This window comes from Podarcis pityusensis (assembly GCF_964106645.2).
Source record: "Podarcis pityusensis genome assembly, chromosome: 17".
NCBI lineage: Eukaryota > Metazoa > Chordata > Lepidosauria > Squamata > Lacertidae > Podarcis > Podarcis pityusensis.
This window is the reverse complement of record NC_138042.1, coordinates 39,553,611-39,576,044: the sequence shown is the minus strand read 5'-3', so window position 1 is coordinate 39,576,044 and position 22,434 is coordinate 39,553,611. Positions and strand designations below refer to the sequence as shown.

Sequence of the window (22,434 nt, the reverse complement as noted above, 5' to 3'; positions counted from 1 at the left end):
CCCCACATGGCCATGAAGATCACTGGGTGACCTTGGACTAATCACTTCCTCTCAGCCTAACCTACCTCACAGGGCTGTTGTTGGCATTAAATGATATGGGGGGAACCATATAAGCCACCTCAAGCTCCTTGGAGAATAAGGAAGGACATATCTGTGGTAAATAATTTTGTTACAGCCTGAATTATTTTGACAATTTACCATCTGAGAAGGATTCCAGAACTATGGAATGTGAGGCTGGTGTGTGGCATGGCAGAACTGTTTTGTTATGAGAGCACATTCAGACCAGCACAAACAGTCCAAAGTTTACTAGAAAGTTAAGCTTTAAACTTTTGCGGTGATGTATTCAATTTGAAATGTCCCTATCTCCCCTCAGCCAAACACAAATCAAGGCGTGGCTGTGTTCACAAAAGGACAGAACAACCTTCAGTTGGAAATCCGCACTGAAGCAATGGTCTAGCTAGCTGGTGTTGCTCACACTAAAGGCAAGTAATTTTTTACCTGAGGTTGTTTGTGGGCAGTGGGCGGTGGATAAAGGTTGTTATTGAAAAATATATGGCTGGATTCAGCACTTGCTTTCTCCCGATAATTATTTGATTTGCAGTGGAAGAGACACCACTACATTTTGGGTGTGAATTGATGTGCAATATGACTCATCCACACATGCAAATTATTCCCTTGCCTTTGCCACCATATGTGATTTGTTCCAAGGCTGTAATTTAAATTATTTCAGTGTTTTATCAGAGAAAGACCATTTGGTTCAGGTGGGTTTTAATTTTGGTATTCTAAGTGGACTCTGTTCTAATTATATTATATGACTTTTGGGAGACATATGAAGGCAACTCTTCATAGAGAAGTTTTTAATGTTTGATGTTTTGTTATGTTTTAATATTTTGCTGGAATAGATGATTTGTTATTCCATTCATTGCCCTGATATAAATAATGTTCTCTGAAGGTACGCTGCCTTGGGCCCCTGTAACCTGGCAGCACCTCCGGGCAGAAAGCACATAGAATCCTGTATCTTCCAGCTAATCTGCACAGATCAGGTGAGAAGAGGGGCGGGGACTGTAAGACTGTGCATGTTTGTAAGAACATTTCCCCATCAAGCCAACTTCATGACTCTCATTTATAACCTGTACTTGTCATAGTTGTCTTCTCTCCACTGCAGCTTTGATTTAAGATGGCCCTGGTCTGTTTGTCAGACTTTGAGGCATATGCTAAGCAGCATCTCCCCAAAGATGCCTGGGATTTTGTTGCTGCTGGCGCTGATGAATGTAGTACCCTGGAAGAAAACCTCAAGGCATTCAAAAGGTATGATAAAGGCTCACCTTTGGCGAGTGGAACGTTAGCATTCTTATTTAGATGGTCGCTCACATGAAGCATCGTGGACTGGGCAGATCGGGCTGGATTGAAATCTTACGCCAGACATTGGCGGTGCAAGCAGGTCCGGATTTAGATTTTATGAGGCCCTAAGCTACTGACACGGGTGGGCTGTGGGTTAAACCACAGAGCCTAGGACTTGCCGATCAGAAGGTTGGCGGTTTGAATCCCTGTGACGGGGTGAGCTCCCGTTGCTCGGTCCCAGCTCCTGCCAACCTAGCAGTTCGAAAGCACGTCAAAGTGCAAGTAGATAAATAGGTACCACTCCAGTGGGAAGGTAAACGGCGTTTCCGTGCGCTGCTCTGGTTCGCCAGAAGCGGCTTAGTCATGCTGGCCACATGACCCGGAAGCTGTACAGCTCCCTCGGCCAATAAAGCGCGATGAGCGCACAACCCCAGAGTCGGCCACGACTGGATCTAATAGTCAGGGGTCCCTTTACCTTTACCTTTAAGCTACTGAAGGTAATGGGGCCCTTTATATGTCCAGGTATCCTTTGTCAACAACAAATTGTCACTGTTTTTGTGTTGAATATATGCTTTATGCATGGAAATGAGCAAACCAGTGATACTTTAGGGAGCAGGCTAGCAGGCGGGGCCCATTACTTACATCATAGGAGCCTACGCAACACAAAACACTGTTGCTGTATGTAGGTTTTATTTTATTTGTTTTTTATCTTTATTTTGGAAATGTACATCCAGGGTTTTTTTCCTTTAATTTTTTTTTGGGGGGGGCAAGAAAGTGGGGCCCTAAGCTATAGCTTGTTTAGCTTATATGTAAATCCAGCACTGGGTGCAAGCATTCACATGAATCTCTTTCCACCGACTGACTTTGTTAAACTCAGTCACAAATGGCTGATCTGGTATCTATCAAAACAGAAGTCTGATCTGGGAAAGTGAATCGTTTGCAGCAAAATTGGGAAGAACTGATGCCTCTGTATCCCACAAAGTTTTGTTTTCAGTGCTCCATTCCAGTTCTCACACACTTGTGTGCCACAGTGCAGCTATTGCAGGAGGGTGGCTGGATCTGAACTTGCAGATGTGTCAGAGTTGTTCCACGCCTTGCAGCCAGATCCCACTTCTACGGCAACAAAATGTGTTGAGCACATCGAGCAGTGGCGTAGCGTGGGGGGTGCAGGTGGGGCCGGCCGCACCAGGCGCAACATCTGGGGGGGGCGCACTCACACTCGCAGCTCTCTGCCCCTATCTGGCTCACTCACTCTCTCTCACTGCAGTGCTGGCTGTGCGAATCCGATCCGAGCCGCTGGGTCGCCGCCCACTGTGGAGGGGGTGGGTGCCAGGCGTGCGGTGCAGAGAGAGAGCGAGGGACTATCTGGGGGAGGGACAGTGCAGCGGCCACCCAGCGCAGCGCTGAGCGCGGGAGAGAACCACACCAGACCAGACCAGGCAGCAGCAAGAAGCTGGCAGCGGCGGCAGGTTAGGGGTTAGGGGGCGCAAATTACTTGCCTTGCCCCCGGTTAGGGGGCGCAAATTACTTGCCTTGCCCCGGGTGCTGACAACCCACGCTACGCCGCTGACATCGAGACACCCAAGAAATCTCATACCGTCTACCCAATGGGCAGAAGGTGGGAGGGGACACAATAGCAAGCATTTCAAGCCTCTAAACACCTACACAAGTGCTTTCTCCAAGTGCCTGGTGCTTTCTGGGGACAGTTGCCTCCCCCCCAGGGGCGGAGGAAGGGAGGGGCGGTGGGGGCAGGTCGCCCCAGGTGTCACCACTGCGGGAGGTGACAAAATGTTGGGAGGCACTCACCTGTAGCATGCCCGAGACACGCGTCTCTCCTGGGAGTGATGCAGTGACTTAGGTGGCCACAGACTCCGTGCTGCCCCAAACGGTCCGCCCTCTGCCTCCCCCCACCCCAGCTATAGGGCAGCTGAGTGGGGGGAGGCAGGCAGACACCTCCGAAGACCTGTGGAGTGTCCTGCCCCAGCCTGTTCTGTGGGTGGCTGGGGCGCCGCCACCACCCCAGGTACCCGATCAGCTGGCTCCACCACTGCTCCCCCCACCCCTGAAATATCATGGTGTTTACATTGAAAAGGGCCTTTTCACAGTGCAATGAAAGGGCTTGTGCCTTTTGTGTCCTCATGAGAGAAGTTCCAAAAAGGCTGAACTCTCAATAACTCTTGTTTGATCGCAAGGTGTGGAGGATTCCCTGGTCCTGAATGGGGTAACTGTGCCCCTGAAGGACCAGGTGCGCAGCCTGGGAGTCATTTTGGACTCACAGCTGTCCATGGAGGCACAGGTCAAATCTGTGTCCAGGGCAGCTGTTTACCAGCTCCATCTGGTACGCAGGCTGAGACCCTAGCTGCCTGCGGACTGCCTCGCCAGAGTGGTGCATGCTCTGGTTATCTCCCGCTTGGATTACTGCAATGCGCTCTACGTGGGGCTACCTTTGAAGGTGACCCGGAAACTACAACTAATCCAGAACGCGGCAGCTAGACTGGTGACTGGGAGCGGCCGCCGAGACCACATAACACCGGTCTTGAAAGACCTACATTGGCTCCCAGTACGTTTCCGAGCACAATTCAAAGTGTTGGTGCTGACCTTTAAAGCCCTAAACGGCCTTGGTCCAGTATATCTGAAGGAGCGTCTCCACCCCCATCGTTCTACCCAGACACTGAGGTCCAGCTCTGAGGGCCTTCTGGCGGTTCCCTCACTGCGAGAAGCCAAGTTACAGGGAACCAGGCAGAGGGCCTTCTCGGTAGTGGCGCCCGCCCTGTGGAACGCCCTCCCACCAGATGTCAAAGAGAACAACAACTACCAGGCTTTTAGAAGACATCTGAAGGCAGCCCTGTTTCGGGAAGCTTTTAATGTTTGATGTATTATAGTATTTTAATATTCTTTTGGAAGCCGCCCAGAGTGACCGGGGAAGCCCAGCCAGATGGGCGGGGTATAAATAATAAATTATTATTATTATTATTATTATTATTATTATTATTATTATTAAGTTGTGGTTGGACATAGCAGTCGACACAGAGATTTCTCCAAGTGGTTCTTTATAGTAAGCTGGAACTGAACTGAACAGCAAACAGCTCAGCTGGCCTGCTTTTATAGGCAGCCGGCTGTCAACATTGTCAGAACAACAAGCCAGGGTTTCCTGCCTAAATTAACTTACGTGGACCTGAGTGAAAACTATATACACAATACCCCTGGTGGCCAGGGGGAGAACTTCAATACATAACAGATTAGATTCATCCCTGACCCCAGTATAGCTTTTTCGCCATTCAGCAAAGCACCTAATTCCATGTGACAGTAACAATATAATTAGCAATCTCTGTAGTATTTAATTGTTACAGATGCCCCCCCACACACAATTGCTATCAAGACTGCAATGTGCAAGTAGTGAGACTCCTCAGTCAGAGTCTCCATGAATTCTCCCTAAAAACAAACACACACACATATAGTGGAGTAATAAGCATTAATGGCTAATGCTATTTTTTTCTTATTTTTTCTAATGCTTATTGCCACACTGATACTTATCACACCATTTTCCAAGTGGAGCAGAACACGTAAGAATGGTTTGTTGCTGGTTTTTCAATAGAAAAAAAAAAAAATGTCCATTATTTAATCAGCCATGCGTTTTGTGCATTTGCTAATGTGGAAATCTTCATGAACGTATCCTGAATAATACATTTCCCCCCGTTTTTGTTATTTATTATACTTGTTACCCAAAGATCTCCACAAAGTTATCTAATTTATATTACTCTTAATAATAATTATAATGAGGATTTTATAATTGAATGCAAAACAGGGGAAAAAACAAAGTTACATTAACAAATTAACAGTAGAACTTAACATAAGACAATGCTAGAAATATTTGAGCACAGTGTCCTTGTTTGAGCACTGATTATAAGCCAGCTTATTATATATGTTTTATATTCACTTGGGGGATGTTGGAATATTCCAGAAACTTGGTAATTGGTCTTCAGCAGGTTGCTAGGCAACAGGAAAAGTCTGCCCAGCAACAGGAGACTATATTAAGGGCATATGATTAACAAGGGTCAGAGTGTAGAGAGTGAAAAGAGTCAGTGTGCAAATGAGCATGAGTCAGCATTAGGTCTCTGGCCAGATGGCTAGAAGAAGAAAGGGTTATGTTATTTTATTTGTATTAAAGGTAAAGGGACCCCTGACCATTAGGTCCAGTCGTAACCAACTCTGGGGTTGTGGCGCTCATCTCGCTTTGTTGGCTGAGGGAGCCAGCGTACAGCTTCCAGGTCATGTGGCCAGCATGACTAAGCCGCTTCTGGCAAACCAGAGCAGCGCACGGAAATGCCGTTTACCTTCCCGCAGGAGCGGTACCTATTTATCTACTTGCACTTTGACGTGCTTTTGAACTGCTAGGTGGGCAGGAGCAGGGACCGAGCAATGGGAGCTCACCCCGTCATTGCGGGGATTCGAACTGTAGACCTTCTGATCGGCAAGTCCTAGGCTCTGTGGATTAACCCACAGTGCCACCCGTGTTGTATTAGACCCATGTAAATTATTGTAAATAATAAAGATACTCAATTAAATAGGAAACTCTGCTGCAAGTTTTTCAAAAGAAGAAAAGCCAAGAGCAGTGGCTGCGCATGCACATCAACAGGGGAAGGGCAATATAGGATATTCTCCATCGAAAGGGATACCAGAGTTGTTTAGTGGTCAGGATGAATGGCTGAATTAGATTAGACTGACAGGTCTTCCGCCTGCAGAAGTAACACCTGCCAGCTCTGCTGTTTCTAGCTCTTTCTAGTGTGGGAATGTTCAGAGTGGCAGGAGAGGCTATAATGTTGATTAATAGCCTTCCTAACTTGCGCTAGCAAGTTCCTTTACTCAGCAGAGTGCATTCCCCTTTACACGGCAGGAAACTAGTTGCAAACTCATGTGAGTTTCTTAAGACAATACGGAATTCAATATGGCTTGTCCAGACTGAAAGGTGTTCTAATATTTTCCTGGTAAGACCCCTTGAATCCCTCCTAAAATAATAAAGACGCCACAGTCTTATTCATAAACAATAAAAAGTAAGTTTACTCACGATCAGGCAGAGCACAGTGTGATCCCCGAAGGCAGCCTTTAGGCTTAAATTTACAAACATGTACAAACAGGTTTACCCCATATGGGAGATAACCTGGGGGACTGCTGGCTGGCAGGTGAATCAGGATGTTCGCAGAACAAAAAAGAAGATTGAAGAAAGGAAGGTGGCAGCATGACTTGTCCTTTTACCAGGTCTGGAAAGGTCACACCCACCCACTAGTCACATGCAAGGAAGGATGCTCTAGGCTGGGAGGAACAGGAGGTTTCAACTGGCTGGACCAAACATTCCCTTGCATGTCCACTCTAGCAAAACGAGGAATGTTGTACTTGACTGCTCCCAGTGGATTACATCCCACATCTAATTCTTCCTTCAGGATTCGTTTCCGCCCACGCGTTCTGCGCGACATGTCTGCAATGGATACAAGGACCACCATCCTCGGCACTGAAATCAGCTTTCCTGTGGGAATTGCTCCCACCGGCTTCCATAGGTTGGCTTGGCCAGATGGAGAACTGAGCACAGCGAGAGGTATGCCGGAATCTCCTTCTTGCTGAGAAACAATGGTTGGGCACACAGGGCAGCTGAAAGTGGATTTAGCGCATCATCCCGTGCGTGCATGTTTTTCATGTCATCCACACAGCACAGTCCTTATCCAAGCGGCAGCTGTGCCACACACGGACTTGCCTCTGAATCCAACCCTGGTTTCCCCTTCCCCTCAAGCTAGATGCCTTGCCTTAGAATCAAGTGCCTTTCAAGTTTATCAGATCGTATTAAGGCTTTTAAAACACTCTGCAAAAAGGCAAGCCTGAAATAACACTTTGGAGAGGTCCGGAGAGGACCTCGCCAGAGCACAACAGGGAAATCGGTCAGGAATGTGTACAGCTCAGTCTTGTAGGGAAGACTGTAGCTCTCTTCAGCAATAGAAAGATTGCACCCACAGCGCCAGATTTAGGGTGGGGCGGTTCCCCTGCACAGGTCACCAAGCCAAGGGGGCACAAAATTGAGAAGATCCATAACGGAGAAGATCGATTTGGGGGAGCCAAATTTTGGCCTTTCACAGGCCATATTACAAAAGATGGAAAAGACAGAGTGAGTGCCGTTTAGCAGAGACTTGGCTGCTAATACTTCCGCATGTCTGAGAACATTTAATTCGCTCTTATCTCTCTCTTTTTTAATATATAATTTTTATTAAATTTTCTGTTTTACAGTTTAAAATACTCATTTTACATCCTTAAGATATCAATGACTTCCCTTCTCTTTCCATGGTTCATTTTACATTTCATAAAGCCCTGCATATTTTACAAAAACTATACCATTCAGTGTTCCGTTATTGCATCCATCAAAACTTGTTTACGCTGTTGAATTTACCTTAATGCTGCCAGCGTTTTCAGCTGGACACAATTATTTCCCATATATAATCAATAAACGTTTTCCAATCTTCTTTAAACATATGTTCTTCTTGTTCTATATGTTCAGTCTGTGAGTTGTGCATATTCTGTCAACTTAAGATGCCATTCTTCTTTAGTTGGGACCTCGCTCGTTTTCCATTTTGGGGCTAACAAAACACGGGCCACTTTAGTGGCATACATAAACAACATTTTTTGAAATTCCCTCTTTTCTCTGTCAACGGTAACATTCCACCATTCGTGCTCTGTAAGGAAATAAAATAAACAAATAACAGGAATTAGTGAACTGACCCACTAATCATAGCTTTAGCTGAGATTCCCGAATAGCAGGGGGTTGGATTAGAAAACCTTTGCGGTCCCTTCCAACTCAACAGTTCAATAATTCTATGAGCCAAAGCAGCCAAACCCAGCATACTAGGCTCAGATTTTCCTTCCCCCATCCCCATATTTTTCCAAAGCGGCAGAAGCTATGAAGACATGCTACATTGCCAGCTCCTATGCCTCTTGCTCCGTGGATGAGATTGCTGCTGCTGCGCCTGCTGCTCTCCGGTGGTTCCAGCTCTACATCCACCGGGACAGAACCATCTCGGAGCAACTGGTACGAAGGGCAGAGGCAGCTGGCTTCCGGGCCCTGGTGCTCACAGCTGACGTGCCCTACACGGGGAAGAGGCGCGACGACATCCGCAACAACTTCCGGTTCTTGTCCGCCGTCAAGCCGAAAAACTTTGAAGGCGCCTTCGAGGTTTGTTTGTTTGTTTAAATATTTTTATTAGCAATTCAACAACATGTCAAAACATATCCTATTCATTATTTCCTCCCCTTTTTCCCACCCACCCCTCAAACCCTCCCTCCCCTCCCCCAAACACTTCCCTCAGTTCCTCTCTCTGATTTCTCAACACATGTTATTCTCTGCATGTTACAAAATTATACAAATCCTTACATTATCTGTCTGCCATGTTATCAATCAATAAATTTGTGTATGTTTATTCAAAATAATAATAATAATAATAATAATAATAATAATAATAATAATAATAATAATTTATTTATATCCCGCCCTCCCCAGCCAAGGCCGGGCTCAGGGCAGCTAACAACAATAAAATAATACAACATTCTAAAATCATTTCATTAAAAAATGATTTCATTAAAAACTGCCAAGGAGTCAAATTCATTTTGTTGTCCTTTTAGTTAATTTGTGAAAAGTTCCCATTTTTGTTTAAAGCCACAGTTGTCCTTATCTCGCAGTTTATATGTCAATTTAGCCAGTTCTGCATAGTCCATCAGTTTTTCTTGCCACTGTTCTTTTGTCAGGATTTCCTCATTCTTCCATCCTTGTGCTATCAAGACTCTTGCCGCTGTTGTTGCATACATAAATAAATTCTTTATTTTCCTTGGCAGGTCTTGTCCTACAATCCCTAACAGAAATGCTTCTGGTTTTTTAACAAATGTCATTTTGAACATTTTCTTCAGTTCATTGTAGATCATTTCCCAAATTTCCCCTGCTTTCAAGGTCTGTAAAGCTTTAGCGGAATCCCATACAAAAGCTGTCTAGGGGATGGGCAGAGTAACTTGGGACATCCACACCATTGTGAAGAGACAGCCAGCAAGGTGTGGGCAGTGCCAGGCTGGACATCGGGACAAGGCAGCAAAGTGTGTTTGGGATGGCGCAAAACGGTGGTAAAGGGGGGGGAACAGAGGTTTGTTGGCCTCTGTGTGGCTTGAGGAGAGATAATGGAGTGTGCCTCCTGGGATGAGGTCAAACTGCTGCAATAGCAGAACCAAAGTGACCTCCCCGGGGCACAAGTATGGAAGTCCTGGGCTGCCCAGATGATACGACTCCCCCTCTCGGCCTCACTGATTTGGTCCAAAGGAAAGCAGACCAATATTTTTGGCACCAGCTGGGCTGCAGGAGTTGCAGTAAGGAGGCCGAGAGGGGCACCATCCAACCGTCTTAGGGACTCCACTCCGGGCTTGCTCCTGGGACGTTTCCTCTCCTGAAGATACCCTGCAAGGCAGCAGAGGTTGAGCATCAGAGTTTTCCTTCTCTGAGATGGGCTACCTTTCTAAAGTTGACAAGCCCCATCTGCCCCTCACTTCCCTCTGCACCACATGCAGAAATTGCCTTTTGGACCATTGGATCCACTATTGGTCTCATCTGCTCAAGGCAAGGGTTATGCAACCCAAAACAAACAGAAGCTTTCTTGGCTCTGTGAGGCCTTGGAGTTGCTGCACTCTTGCTGGCGTCCACTGGACAAGGGACAGAAATACAATCAAATATTTTCTAACCTGGAGGAAGGGAGATCGTTGCTTCCCCCCAGCTCAAATTTCTGTCACTCCCGGTGGGATGGATGCTCACGCCTCTGAGGCCTTCTCAGTTAATAATAATAATAATAATAATAATAATAATAATAATAATAATAATTTATTTATACCCCGCCCATCTGGCTGGGCTTCCCCAGCCACTCTGGGCGGCTTCCCAAAAAAGATTAAAATACTATAATACATCAAATATTAAAAACTTCCCTAAACAGGGCTGCCTTCAGATGTCTTCTGAAAGTCTGGTAGTTGTTATTCTCTTTGACATCTGGTGGGAGGGTGTTCCACAGCTTTCAGGGGCTCTCAGCTTCCTGCCTGTCTTGGATAGCAGTCTCTCCTGCTCCTGTAAAGCAAACAGAGCAGGTTCCTTATAACACACTGTTGTAAACAAAAATTGCCCTTTTCCCTTATGGAATATCCAAGAGCCCATATAGAGTCCTTACATAGGTTCCCTATTGGTAGGAGAAGATAACAGAGGCCAACCAGAGAATATTGAGAAGCAAAGCAGCTAGTAAGCTTGATCTTTATTGATCTGTTGCAACAGGGTGCTCCCCTCACACACAGGAGAGAGGAGGAACCCAGAAAAATGGCGTGCAAGGCCTTATAAAGACTTTTGAAATTCCCACCCTGTAGATCAATACCAACCACAGAAACATCATACACACATCACAGAAGGGGTGTAACCTAAGACCAACTCTCAGATACATCATACCTACATCACAGAAAAGGCGGTCTTAAAACAGAAATTTGAATGTTGTTTATCTCCTGTCTGGCAGGTTACTTGATTGGATTTCCTGGGTAGCCTGGCCTGTCTTTTGTAATGATAAATACTTAGTTCCTGGGCCAGGTCACAGGCTCACACCCTATTCAAACACAGACATACCCTTAAGACAGGATTTGTGAAGGAAAAGACAATGGGGAGGCTTTTCCATTTTCCTTTGACCTTGCAGAGAAAACATTTGGTCAGTTTGGGACAGTTTGGGAATCAAAATGGTTCCAGGTCAGTCTTCCTGTACTGATCTATGTATGTGCTTGGTTGGTACACTTATGAACATTTAACATATATCTAAGACCTCAGAATTCCTATCACAATATCCTCCCACATTTCGGGAGGGCAAAGCAGGACTCTGCCCATCACCTGCACCATCCCATCCGCCCACCCCAATCTCTGCTCTTCTTCGCCCCCCCCCCATCCGTCCGTCCAATCTCCACCCCAGGATGAAGGCAACAATGGAAGCTGCCATAGATCAAGTCAGTTCATATCGCTCAGTACTGTTCACACTGACTGGCAGCTGCCCTTCGGAGCTTCAGATGGGACCCTACCAGGAGATACGAGGGATTGAACCTGGTGCCTTCTGCATGCAAAACAGATGTACAATGAGAAATTCAGCCGAAGGAAAGAATATTGAATACAGTCGTACCCTGGAAGCTGAACGCCTTGGGAGTCAAACGTTTCAGCTCCCGAATGCCGCAAACCCAGAAGTGAGTGTTCTGGTTTGCGAACGTTCTTTGGAACCCGAATGTCCGGCGTGGCTTCCGATTGGCTGCAGGAGCTTGCTGCAGCCAATCAGAAGCCGCGCTTTGGTTTCCGAACATTGTGGAAGTCGAAAGGACTTCCAGAACAGATTCCATTCGACTTCCAAGGTATGCCTGTATAGCCAAGCCTGACCTCACCACCAGAGGGGTAATAAGAGGCCATACAGCAAAAAGCTCCATAGTTCAATATATATATACCATATTGGCCCAAATATGTTATACCTGAATATAAGCTACAGCTTTAAAACTGGAGGGGGGGGGAGAAAAAATACCCAAATACAAGTTGCTCCCTTCCTCACTGCTCCTGGCTTCATACGGGGGGGGGGGGGGCGACGCTGTATTGCCATCGGCCTTTCCCCTTCCTCGCTCTCTCCCTTCTCAGCCTTAGAGGAGAGGGTGGGGAACAATACGCAGGGCGGGCACCGCTTTGCTGTGTTCCTGGCTGTATACCGTAAGGTCACAAATATAAGCCACACTTTAACTTTTCATGGTCGGAATTTGGGGGAAGTATGGCTTATATTCGGGCCAATATGGTATACAGTGGAACCTCGGGTTGCGGACATAATCCGTAATGGAGGCACATCCGCAACCCGCAGCAATCGTAACCTGCAGCGCCGCGTCTGCGCACACGCGTGACACAATTTAGCGCTTCTGCGCAAGCGGTGAAACCCGGAAGTAGCCCTTTCCGGTACTTCTGGGTTTCCCGCAGTCCGCAACCTGAAAACGCATAACCCAAAGCGTCTGTAACCCGAGGTAGCACTGTATATTTGTTTCACAGCCTTTACATAGTGCTTGATTGTAACAAAACCTCAAAATGTTTATAAGAAAGCCTAGCAGGATAGGGATCTGTTTAAGAGTTGCACCAACCGTGTGAGCAACAGTGACGCTCTCTTTTGCTCCTCTCCTTCAGGGTAAAGACTGTTCAGAGTATGGGGTGCCTGCTGGCAGTATAGACCCCTCTGTCACTTGGAATGATATCTCCTGGCTACGGAGAGTGACACGCCTGCCTCTCATCATCAAGGGAATTCTGACAAAGGAAGATGCAGAGCTGGCCGTGAGCCGTGGAGTTCAAGGGATTATTGTGTCCAACCATGGAGGAAGACAGCTGGATGGGGCACCTGCAAGTGTAAGGGACAGGTCATTATCTATCACACTTAACATGTGCAAAACTGTTCATGTCCACAGCTGTGGTTTACTTGGTTGTGTGCACCGATGCAAAGGAGCAGGATATCAACTGAATCAGTCAAAAGATAAATGAATAACCAAACAATTAAACCCCTGTGTTGCAAACAATTAACAGTAATATCCAAGGCAACACAATGACCAAGTACAACAATGCAATATCAATATAAACTCTTTATATAGTCTATACGGAACATGGAACAATATGAGAAACCAAATAAACAGAAATCTTATAAATCTCTGAAAGTCACTAAAGTGCACTCTTGATGGATTCTCTTGAAAATATAGAACCAAATAAACCTTGTAAGTCTCTGAAAGTCTTTGTAGACTATGCAAGTCTCTGAAAGAAGCAATGGGTCAGATTCTTATCTGATGAAACAGACGTAGTGAACATCATTTCAATAATTCATTTGCAGTTTATGAAGCATTTCTGTATCCTTCTGCTGTGCTGAAGAAGAATTCTGTGAAACAGTGGGGATGTCCGGAAACACTGTTCACTACGTCTGTTTGCGGACCACTTCGGCAGTGTTGGACGTCATAAAACAAAGCTTTAACTGCTTGTTTTCATCAGATAAGAATCTGACCCATTGCTTCTTTCAGAGACTTGTGACTAAGCCACAGTTTGCTGCCTGTGCAGCTTTTCTAGCTGATGTACATGAACCTGACCTTTGGAGAGTTCGTAAGTAAACAGTTTTTAAACTTACCAAGCATATGGTCTTTTTCTATGCTAGGAGAAGAGAGGGACTTTGAAAGGAACTTGGAAGGGCACATTTAAAGATCTGACGGCCTGTATTTTCACAGTTTGCTTTGCTGCATATTTTGTGATTTTAAATCTCTGTTGGGCTTCTCTCACCAAAGAATGCCTGCCCCAAACCAGAATCCTGGCAGCCAGGGAATTCTCCCTTTTATATACCTATTTTTTCCTTGCCATCAACAGCATATTCAATAGGGGAAGATATCTTCCAACCTCTGACCATTCTGCGTTCTGAGGTTTCTTGCCCAAAGGCTGCATAAAGGAGTGCATGTATTATATCCCCATGTTGAACACAGCAGAGAGAAGCAGCCTATATCTTTCCAGGGCTTAGCAACCTTTGGATGTGATAGGTGTGGGAAGGTGTATGGCCACAGCAAAGGGAGTAGCAGAAACTGATGGTTGATCCACCCATCCAAAAACACTGACGAATAATAATAATCTGTGACACTGAGTGGAGCAGTTTGGAACCCTATTTTCTCTGACTTTTGGATTATCCTCATATCACACAAACTTGAATTTTGCAGGGGGAAGTATCGGTGTTGTTTGAGGGTAATGTAGGGTGGATTGCACAAATTAAATGACAACACAAACAGCTGCAAACACACAGTACACACTGGTGTGGACCAGCCCCCAAACAGAATACTCTTGGCTTTTAAATAGCCTGGCTGGACAGACTATCAATAAAATAAATAGAAAGAGCAGACACTAGGTGGAGTGGAGCCTTCATTAATGTTTGGCAGTGTATTGGTATGATGGTGGCTGATAGGAGTTCCAAGAGAGATCCATGTTCCAAGGATATCTGTGAAATAACAGAGGGCAAGTCTTGGTTCTCGAACATTTATGCCTCAGTTCCCATCTATGTGTTTCGCATTTGCTTCTTTGCAGATTGATGCTCTAGTTGAAATTGTAGCCACAGTTGAAAACAAAATTGACGTTTATTTGGATGGCGGGATACGAACAGGAAGTGATGTATTGAAAGCGCTGGCGCTCGGAGCAAAATGCGTCTTCATCGGAAGGCCTGCTATATGGGGTCTGGCCTATAAGGTGAGTAAATATAGAGTTTGTATGCCTGAGCAACTGTTTAGGGCTTATAAGATATAGCAAGAAATTGCAAATGAACAGCGGTCCCTTTCAAACAAGTGACCGAAACGTTGCCCTTTACATTTGCACATGGTCCATCACATCTTGCCTTTGGTTTTATAATGCATGCATGTTTTGGACTCCAGCGTGGTGCATCGTTCTGCCAGTGTAATCTTGATTTATCCAATAAGCTTCAGTCCAGGTACGTGCGCTATAACACCACTTTCTCAATCCACTTCATAATTCTGATTGTTACTCTGAAGCCACATGTCACAATACAGTGATACCTCGGGTTAAGTACTTAATTCGTTCTGGAGGTCCGTACTTAACCTGAAACTGTTCTTAACCTGAAGCACCACTTTAGCTAATGGGGCCTCCTGCTGCTGCCGCGCCGCAGGAGCCCGATTTCTGTTCTTATCCTGAAGCAAAGTTCTTAACCTGAAGCACTATTTCTGGCTTAGTGGAGTGTGTAACCTGAAGCGTATGTAACCTGAAGCATATGTAACCCGAGGTACCACTGTAAAGCCCATAAGGCTGTGGCTACCATCTATGAGGGAGATCTGTTTGCAAAATAGCAGCTTCCAAATCAACTTGCAAAACAACGTAGGCTACACTCCAGTCTATGGACCAGAGGGGACAGCCATCACCATCAGTAGTGATAGAATTATTTTCCTCTATGTTTTTAATTGTTCTTATCTTATCTGTAAGCTGCCTTGAATTCCTGTCAGGAAAAAAGATGGGGATATAGATAAATATATAAAAGCATAATCCTAGCTAATAATTTTACTAGGCTCATAGGCTATTTCCCCCCCAAGAGCTACTGCATTTATTCATTCCAGACGGTAATAGACACCTGGAACATGGGTTATCCAGGGAGATGCAAACAAATCAAGCTATGGTTGATCTAGAACCCCCCAAGCTGTTTGACAGAGCCCCCCCCATCAACCGCCCTGGAGTCTGCTGCTCCCCTCCCCATGGTTCCATTTTGTTTTTCTTTAAAGGGGCAGCAACATGTTGTTGTTGTTGTTGTTTGGTCGTTTAGTCGTGTCCGACTCTTCGTGACCCCCTAGACCAGAGCACGCCAGGCACTTCTGTCTTCCACTGCCTCCCGTATTTTGGTCAAATTCATGCTGGTAGCTTCGAGAACACTGTCCAACCATCTCGTCCTCTGTCGTCCCCTTCTCCTTGTGCCCTCCATCTTCCCACCATCAGGGTCTTTTCCAGGGAGTCTTCTCTTCTCATGAGGTGGCCAAAGTATCTGTCCTTCCAGTGAGCACTCAGGGCTAATTTCCTTCAGAATGGATAGGTTTGATCTTCTTGCAGTCCATGGGACTCTCAAGAGTCTCCTCCAGCACCATAATTCAAAAGCATCAATTCTTTGGCGATCAGCCTTCTTTATGGTCCAGCTTTCACTTCCATACATCACTACTGGGAAAACCATAGCTTTAACTATACGGACCTTTGTTGGCAACGTGATGTCTCTACTTTTTAAGATGCTGTCTAGGTTTGTCATTGCTTTTCTCCTAAGATGCAGGCGTCTTTTAATTTCGTGACTGCTGTCACCATCTGCAGTGAACATGGAGCCCAAGAAAGTGAAATCTCTCACTGCCTCAATTTCTTCCCCTTCTATTTGCCAGGAGGTGATGGGACCAGTGGCCATGATCTTCGTTTTTTTGATGTTGAGCTTCAGACCATATTTTGCGCTCTCCTCTTTCACCCTCAATAAAAGGTTCTTTAATTCCTCCTCACTTTCTGCCATCAAGGTTGTGTCATCTGCATATCTGAGGTTGTTGACATGTTAGCCATCAGTAAAGACAAAGCACGAGGCAGCAGACAATAACTGAGGCTTAAGGTAGATTCTCATTCCTTTTGCACCGATGCAAAAGGGCCTGCTAGGTTGCAGCCCTGGTCTCTTATGCGCCATAGCTCTTCTCTGTTGCTTTTTCTTTTTTTTTAACAGAGCAGTTAGCTTTCTTCCTCAGCAAAAGAAGTGGCAATATTGTTTTGCTGCACTGATTCCTTGATCTTCGGGAGTTGTGGAAAAAATGCAATGGAAAGCCAGCTGCAAGAGGGCGAGACAGACATACAAGCTGTTCTCAAAGCCAAGATAACGTTAATAGTTCCTTCAGCGAAGGATAAGAACCAGTGGGAGGAATTCAAGGTCGCCCTGTTATGAACATTCGGTCGGCGCCAGCACATCCTCTTGCCTGGTGGAACAACCGCCTCTCCCCCCGCACGCTGCCCTGGAGGTTTTCCTGAACCCCTCTCCTGGCAATTTGGGGATGCAAGGGGAGAAGAGGAGGCCCCATTGTGCTTATGGAAGTCCTTGCATGAGCTTGCGCTAGCAGGACCAGTTAGTTGAGTCCGGCACACTGTACAGAAGAGCATTTGATCTTTTGCATATGTGGCCCATAGGCAGAATTTTGTCTTTACCCAGGACCTCCCTACTATTCGCACACTAGAAATTCACTGTCCTCCCTTCTTTTGCCACGCTGGCTTGAATTTCTGCTGGTAAGGCTGCATACACACCAACACATTTGTAGTGCAAAGGCTTTTCTCAGTCCAGAACCAATAGGATTCATCCTCAACATTCTGCTTCCAGTCTAGATCGAGTATAGATCCTGCCGTCCACAAGGCCAGGTGTGGTCATCTCGTACCTTGTAACATTTTTCCGATGAAATTAGGGACGTCCTATTCCATCATCGTCATCATTTTGTTATTTATACTCCACCCGTCTGACTGGCTTGCCCAACCACTCCAGGCAGCTTCCAACACATATAAAAACATAATTAAGAAAAAAATAAACATTAAAAAACTAACGTATATGGGGCTACCTTCAGATGTTTTCTAAAGATTGTACAGTTACTTATCTCCTTGGCTTGGGGGTTACATAACTCCATACCCTACAACATTTCTCTGATGGAAATAGGGACGTCCTAAGGAAAAGCAGGACATTCCAGGATCAAATCAGAAACTGGGACGGCTTCTGTAAATCCAGGACTCTCCCTGGGAAATGGAGACGCTTGGAGCGTCTGCGCTTAACCCACATTTGAAAACCAACCCCTTGATTAGGTTCTGCATGCCTTTTCCTCCCTGCACATGACCCAGGAGAGCGAAGAATGAAGCGGTGGTTGTGATCTGGGTTCGCACCCACCCACAATGCCGTTGGGCAGGTATGGCTAGAGCAGCCATTGCTGGGAAAACCCACATCAGTTTTAATTTGTCTTCAAATGGACACACTGGTGGGCAATGCAGAATCAATCTGCAATGATCTTTTATTTTCAGAACAAAACTAGTTTCTCAAGAAGCTCTTCTCAAGCTAAAATATGCACTAGCTCTAGACTGTGTGTGAACTATGTAGAAAAAGAAGTACGTACTCGGTCTCCATTCTAGAATAAAATGTGGTTTGTACACAAGTTTTTGTTGTTGTTGTTTAGTCGTTTAGTCGTGTCCGCCTCTTTGTGACCCCCTGGACCAGAGCACGCCAGGCACTCCTGTCTTCCACTGCCTCCCGCAGTTTGGTCAGACCCATGTTTGTAGCTTCGAGAACACTGTCCAACCATCTCGTCCTCTGTCGTCCCCTTCTCCTTGCGCCCTCCATCTTTCCCAACATCAGGGTCTTTTCCAGGGAGTCTTCTCTTCTCATGAGGTGGCCAAAGTCTTGGTGCCTCAGCTTCAGGATCTGTCCTTCCAGTGAGCACTCAGGGCTGATTTCCTTCAGAATGGAGAGGTTTGATCTTCTTGCAGTCCATGGGACTCTTGTGTCTCCTCCAGCACCAGAATTCAAAAGCATCAATTCTTCGGCAATCAGCCTTCTTTATGGTCCAGCTCTCACTTCCATACATCACTACTGGGAAAACCAGAGCTTTTACTCTACGGAAGAGGTATTATACTGATATTGTGGCTCTTACAGATCTCCTGATTATGTCTGTTTTGGCCTTTAGCAATACAGTGGTACCTCGGGTTTCAGACGCTTCAGGTTACAGACGCTTCAGGTTACAGACGCTTCAGGTTACAGACTCCGCTAACCCAGAAATAGTACCTTGGGTTAAGAACTTCGCTTCAGGATGAGAACAGAAATCACGTGGCAGCGGCAGTGGGAGGCCCCATTAGCTAAAGTGGTACCTCAGGTTAAGAACTGTTTCGGGTTAAGAACGGACCTTCAGAATGAACTAAGTTCTTAACCCAAGGTACCACTGTATGGATATGTACATACAAGGCTCACGACTTTGTAGAATTTTGTTCCCTCTATTTTGTCATATCAGTCAACATAATTGATATGTCTGAAGCCTAGATATCTGGAGCCATGCAACGGTTTGTTTCAGAGTACTGAAGGTGGCATAAAAGAGAAAGTGGGAGCCTGCCTTCCATTCCACAGCCTTCCTGCTAACATTTTGTTGAAACAGTTTCTGTACGGGCTTTCATAGCGTTTCAGATGCCGTCAAAACCCGTTTGAACAGAGACAACAGTGAGACTAAAGTATAGCATACGTACAACCTAGTTGGAAAATAATTCTGAGATCCTTTTCAGCTCTCAAAAGCTGTTGTCCATATTCGGTGTATGCTGGATCCATACTTTACAATATCACTGTTTCTTGGAACAGGGCGAAGAAGGACTTCGGAAAGTTCTGGAGATTTTGAAAGAGGAATTTCGTTTGTCGATGGCTCTTGCTGGTAAATCCTCCCCCTTCTCTCACCCTTTTTCAAACACCCTCCCTTGTGGAGCGTTGACTCAGCCTCCTCTCATCTCCCCTCTCCTTGGGCATCCTTTGGGCAGCTACTGCTGCTGCCCCTGGTCTCTGAGCTGCCCCCTCTGCCCCAAAGAGAGGTGCCTTCTCACACTGTCCCACAGGGGCCTGGGACTTGTCTGTCCATTCCCAACAGCAAGGGCTGGAGGACTGGCTGGCTGGGCTCCCTTGCCCGCTTGCTTCCTTACTCCGAGGTCGCTTCAGCTCCTGGCAACCAGCACCCCCTAGCCAGCCCCAGAGGCGCCATTCACCTGGGGAGCTTATAGCCAGGGCTGCTGCAACAAACAGCTGTGCAAGCCTTTGGGAGGCAGAGACACAAGAGGGCATCAGAGGAAGGAGGGAAGGAAAGAGGGACAGAGGCCAGTTTGTCAGTTTGCATTTCTTAGTGCAGAAAGTATTGATCTGATGTGTAGAGATCTTTCCTGTCCATGATATTTGGGTTATTCCTTCTGAGAAGCTGAGTACAGCTGGCTTAACCTGGTTCTGTTATCTCTTTCTGTCCAGGTCATGCTGATTATAATAGTGAGGCCAGAAGGATCCTGGGTTTCACGTTCTCTTTTTATCTCTTTTCCGTCTGGTGTGGTGTTCTGTATGTAGTGTCAAGGTTTAGACTTATTATAAGTTATTGTAAGTTTAAGTTAAGTCTGCTGCAACTGGATTTCTTACAGACTGTGCCAATCCTAAATGTATTGGATTTGTGACCATTATGCTCATTTGCCTTCAGTAAAGCTCTGCTGGATGAAATACTAATTGCCTCTGGTCTATTTTGGGGGGAATCCTGGAACGTGTTTGAGTTCTAACTCTGCTAACTATACATTGGAATCTACTCTGGATCAATAGTGAGCAGAATTTCAGTGACACAGCTTTGCCCGTGGCACCCCTGACCCACGGTGCCATGGCACACTGGTTGAAAACCACTGGCCTATGTCATCACTTCCCACCTTGAGAGGAAATACGGTCACCATGCCTTGGTTATCTCTTTCTCTCTATGCGAACTTCAGCTTGTAAGGAACTCTGAGCTGGTCGCTCCAGCACATACATGCGTCCATGTTGGCCAAACCTTTGCTCCCAGAGGTGCTGAAGTTGGGGGTTTCCTAAATCGGTAGGCTTTGGAGTAGAGGACTCTGTGGTTCTATTTGCCGACAGCACATTTTTTTAACAGTTTGCCTGTTTTCATTACATGCAGGCTGTAGAAATGTCTCAGAGATTGGCCGCCACGTTGTTCAATATTCCAAGTTGTGAAGAACCCTCCTGCCCTGTTCATCAGTTCCAGGAAGTGACTGCAGCCCTGGACAAGCAGGCTCAGAGCAACTGGAAAGAACAAATCAGCTGCATGTCAGAAATGCGCGCACCCCCCAATCAATCTCTGGCAACGTTACAGCCCCCTATATGTTTGTGGGAAGTAAAGGAGGAGGCAGTCCTTCAAATACCCTGGTCCCCAAAGTGACAACCAGAGGGCCCAGAGGGGAAGAAGGGGCCAATGCAGTTGATGCAGCGATGGGGCTGTTTGGTCACATGACAAGGGATGGAAGGATCCGGCAATTTCCCTCCTCTCTGTTTCTCATTTTTCCAATCTTAAATTCAGTTTTGCACATTTCTGCAGCAATCTGCATTTAAGAAAGAAAAAAATAAAATCATCCATGACAATTCAACAGCATTTAATGTCAATTCCTCCTAATAAACACATTTTTGTTTGAAGTTCTGACCAATGTATGCATTTTGCAAGCAGTTTTACAATTATTTTCATTTGTAGGCACACTTTCCTTTCCACACTTACCTTTGAACAATCAGAATATATTAGCTAGCCAATTTACTTCCAATTTAGCCTGATTTCTATAGTACTTACTCTGTTCTTACCAGGTGCCTGATTTTTACCTGGCATATTGTATTTAATCTATTCTCTTTGATATGGTTTTCATTTTCTTATTATACTTATTTTAAGGGTTTTATTTTGAGGTCTATATTTTGGAATGAAAGACCTGTGATGGTATTGCTGTTCTCATTTGTGCGTATGTTGCAAAATCCAATAAAAAAATACTTCAGAAAAGAAAGCAAACAAGTTTTCTTCAGCTGTGAAATGCAGAGTGCTTTGTTTTCTTAGATCCTAGGTTTCACGAACGTTTTTTTGGGGGGGGGGGCTGCCAGAGAAATAAGCCAGCTAATTGAACTTGGGGCGGATCTATATTGATTGTTTAAACATTATTAAGTAAAATGTTTTTTAACATTTAAGGGCAGTTTCCCATTGGCAGTGGCTCACTGCTCTGCAGCGCCCTCTGGGGTCACATTTCAATAACACTTTTTTAACGTTATAAACCACAAGTGTAGATTCACCCTGGGACTTTGCTAAGGCAGTTGGAAGCAAGCCCTGCTTTCCCCGGCAGTTTGTGTATAGGCTGAACCAAAGGAGTACAGGGTGCGCTGACCTTGTTAAAAGTAATTGTGTGGTTCAGTTCAGGTCTGCACGTGCTGCAGAGGGAAGTGGGGGGCAGATGGGGCTCGTCAACCTGGTAAGGTAGCCCACCTAGAAGAAGGAACACGCTGATCCTATACCTCCACTGCCTTGCGGGATATCTTTGGGAGAAGATAAGACTATGGAATAAACCCTACACAAATTCAGAGTCGAGTCCCTAAGACGGTTAGATGGCGCCTTGTACACCTCTGTGCTCGTCCCAGGGGGTTACCGTGCGTCGTGGTCTGAGTCCAGTACTAGGTCGAGGGTAAGTAGGCTGTCTGTCAAGGGCAAAGCAGGGTCCAAGGCAAGGAGCCGGGCGTGGTCAGGAATTCCAAAAGAGCAGGTCAGGGTGCTGGCAGGAACAGGCTTCCAGCGATGTTGCTCCTGCAACCTGGGACTGGGCTGACTGGCCTTATCTCCTCTGGGGCCTAGGGTGGTCCCGGCCCACAGGTGATTCACCTCTCCTGGCCTTAAGGCAAGCACTCCTCCTGAGAGGACTTAGTTCCCTCCGCCTCTCTGCCCTGAGCCTCTGCAGCTCAGAAGAGGCTGGAGGGTTAC

At 46.0% G+C, this 22,434-nt stretch overlaps 1 protein-coding gene across 6 annotated transcripts; it reads left to right on the top strand.

The window, feature by feature from the left end:
• The first annotated feature begins 394 nt into the window (after window positions 1–394).
• Window positions 395–21,076, top strand: HAO2 (hydroxyacid oxidase 2). 6 transcript variants are annotated; one of them, XM_080987209.1, is made up of 9 exons: window positions 429–482; window positions 953–1,043; window positions 1,166–1,308; window positions 6,780–6,931; window positions 8,268–8,551; window positions 12,572–12,787; window positions 14,483–14,641; window positions 19,281–19,350; window positions 19,929–20,183. In XM_080987209.1, the coding sequence occupies exons 3-9, from the start codon at window positions 1,178–1,180 to the stop codon at window positions 20,123–20,125; spliced, it is 1,209 nt and encodes a 402-aa protein (XP_080843335.1). In that variant the 5' UTR covers window positions 429–482; window positions 953–1,043; window positions 1,166–1,177; the 3' UTR covers window positions 20,126–20,183. The 6 variants fall into 6 exon arrangements, with proteins under 6 accessions (XP_080843339.1, XP_080843338.1, XP_080843334.1 ...); XM_080987210.1 differs by having other exon boundaries at window positions 444–482; window positions 903–1,043; XM_080987211.1 differs by having other exon boundaries at window positions 444–482; window positions 903–1,043; window positions 1,146–1,308.
• The last annotated feature ends 1,358 nt before the right edge of the window (window positions 21,077–22,434 follow it).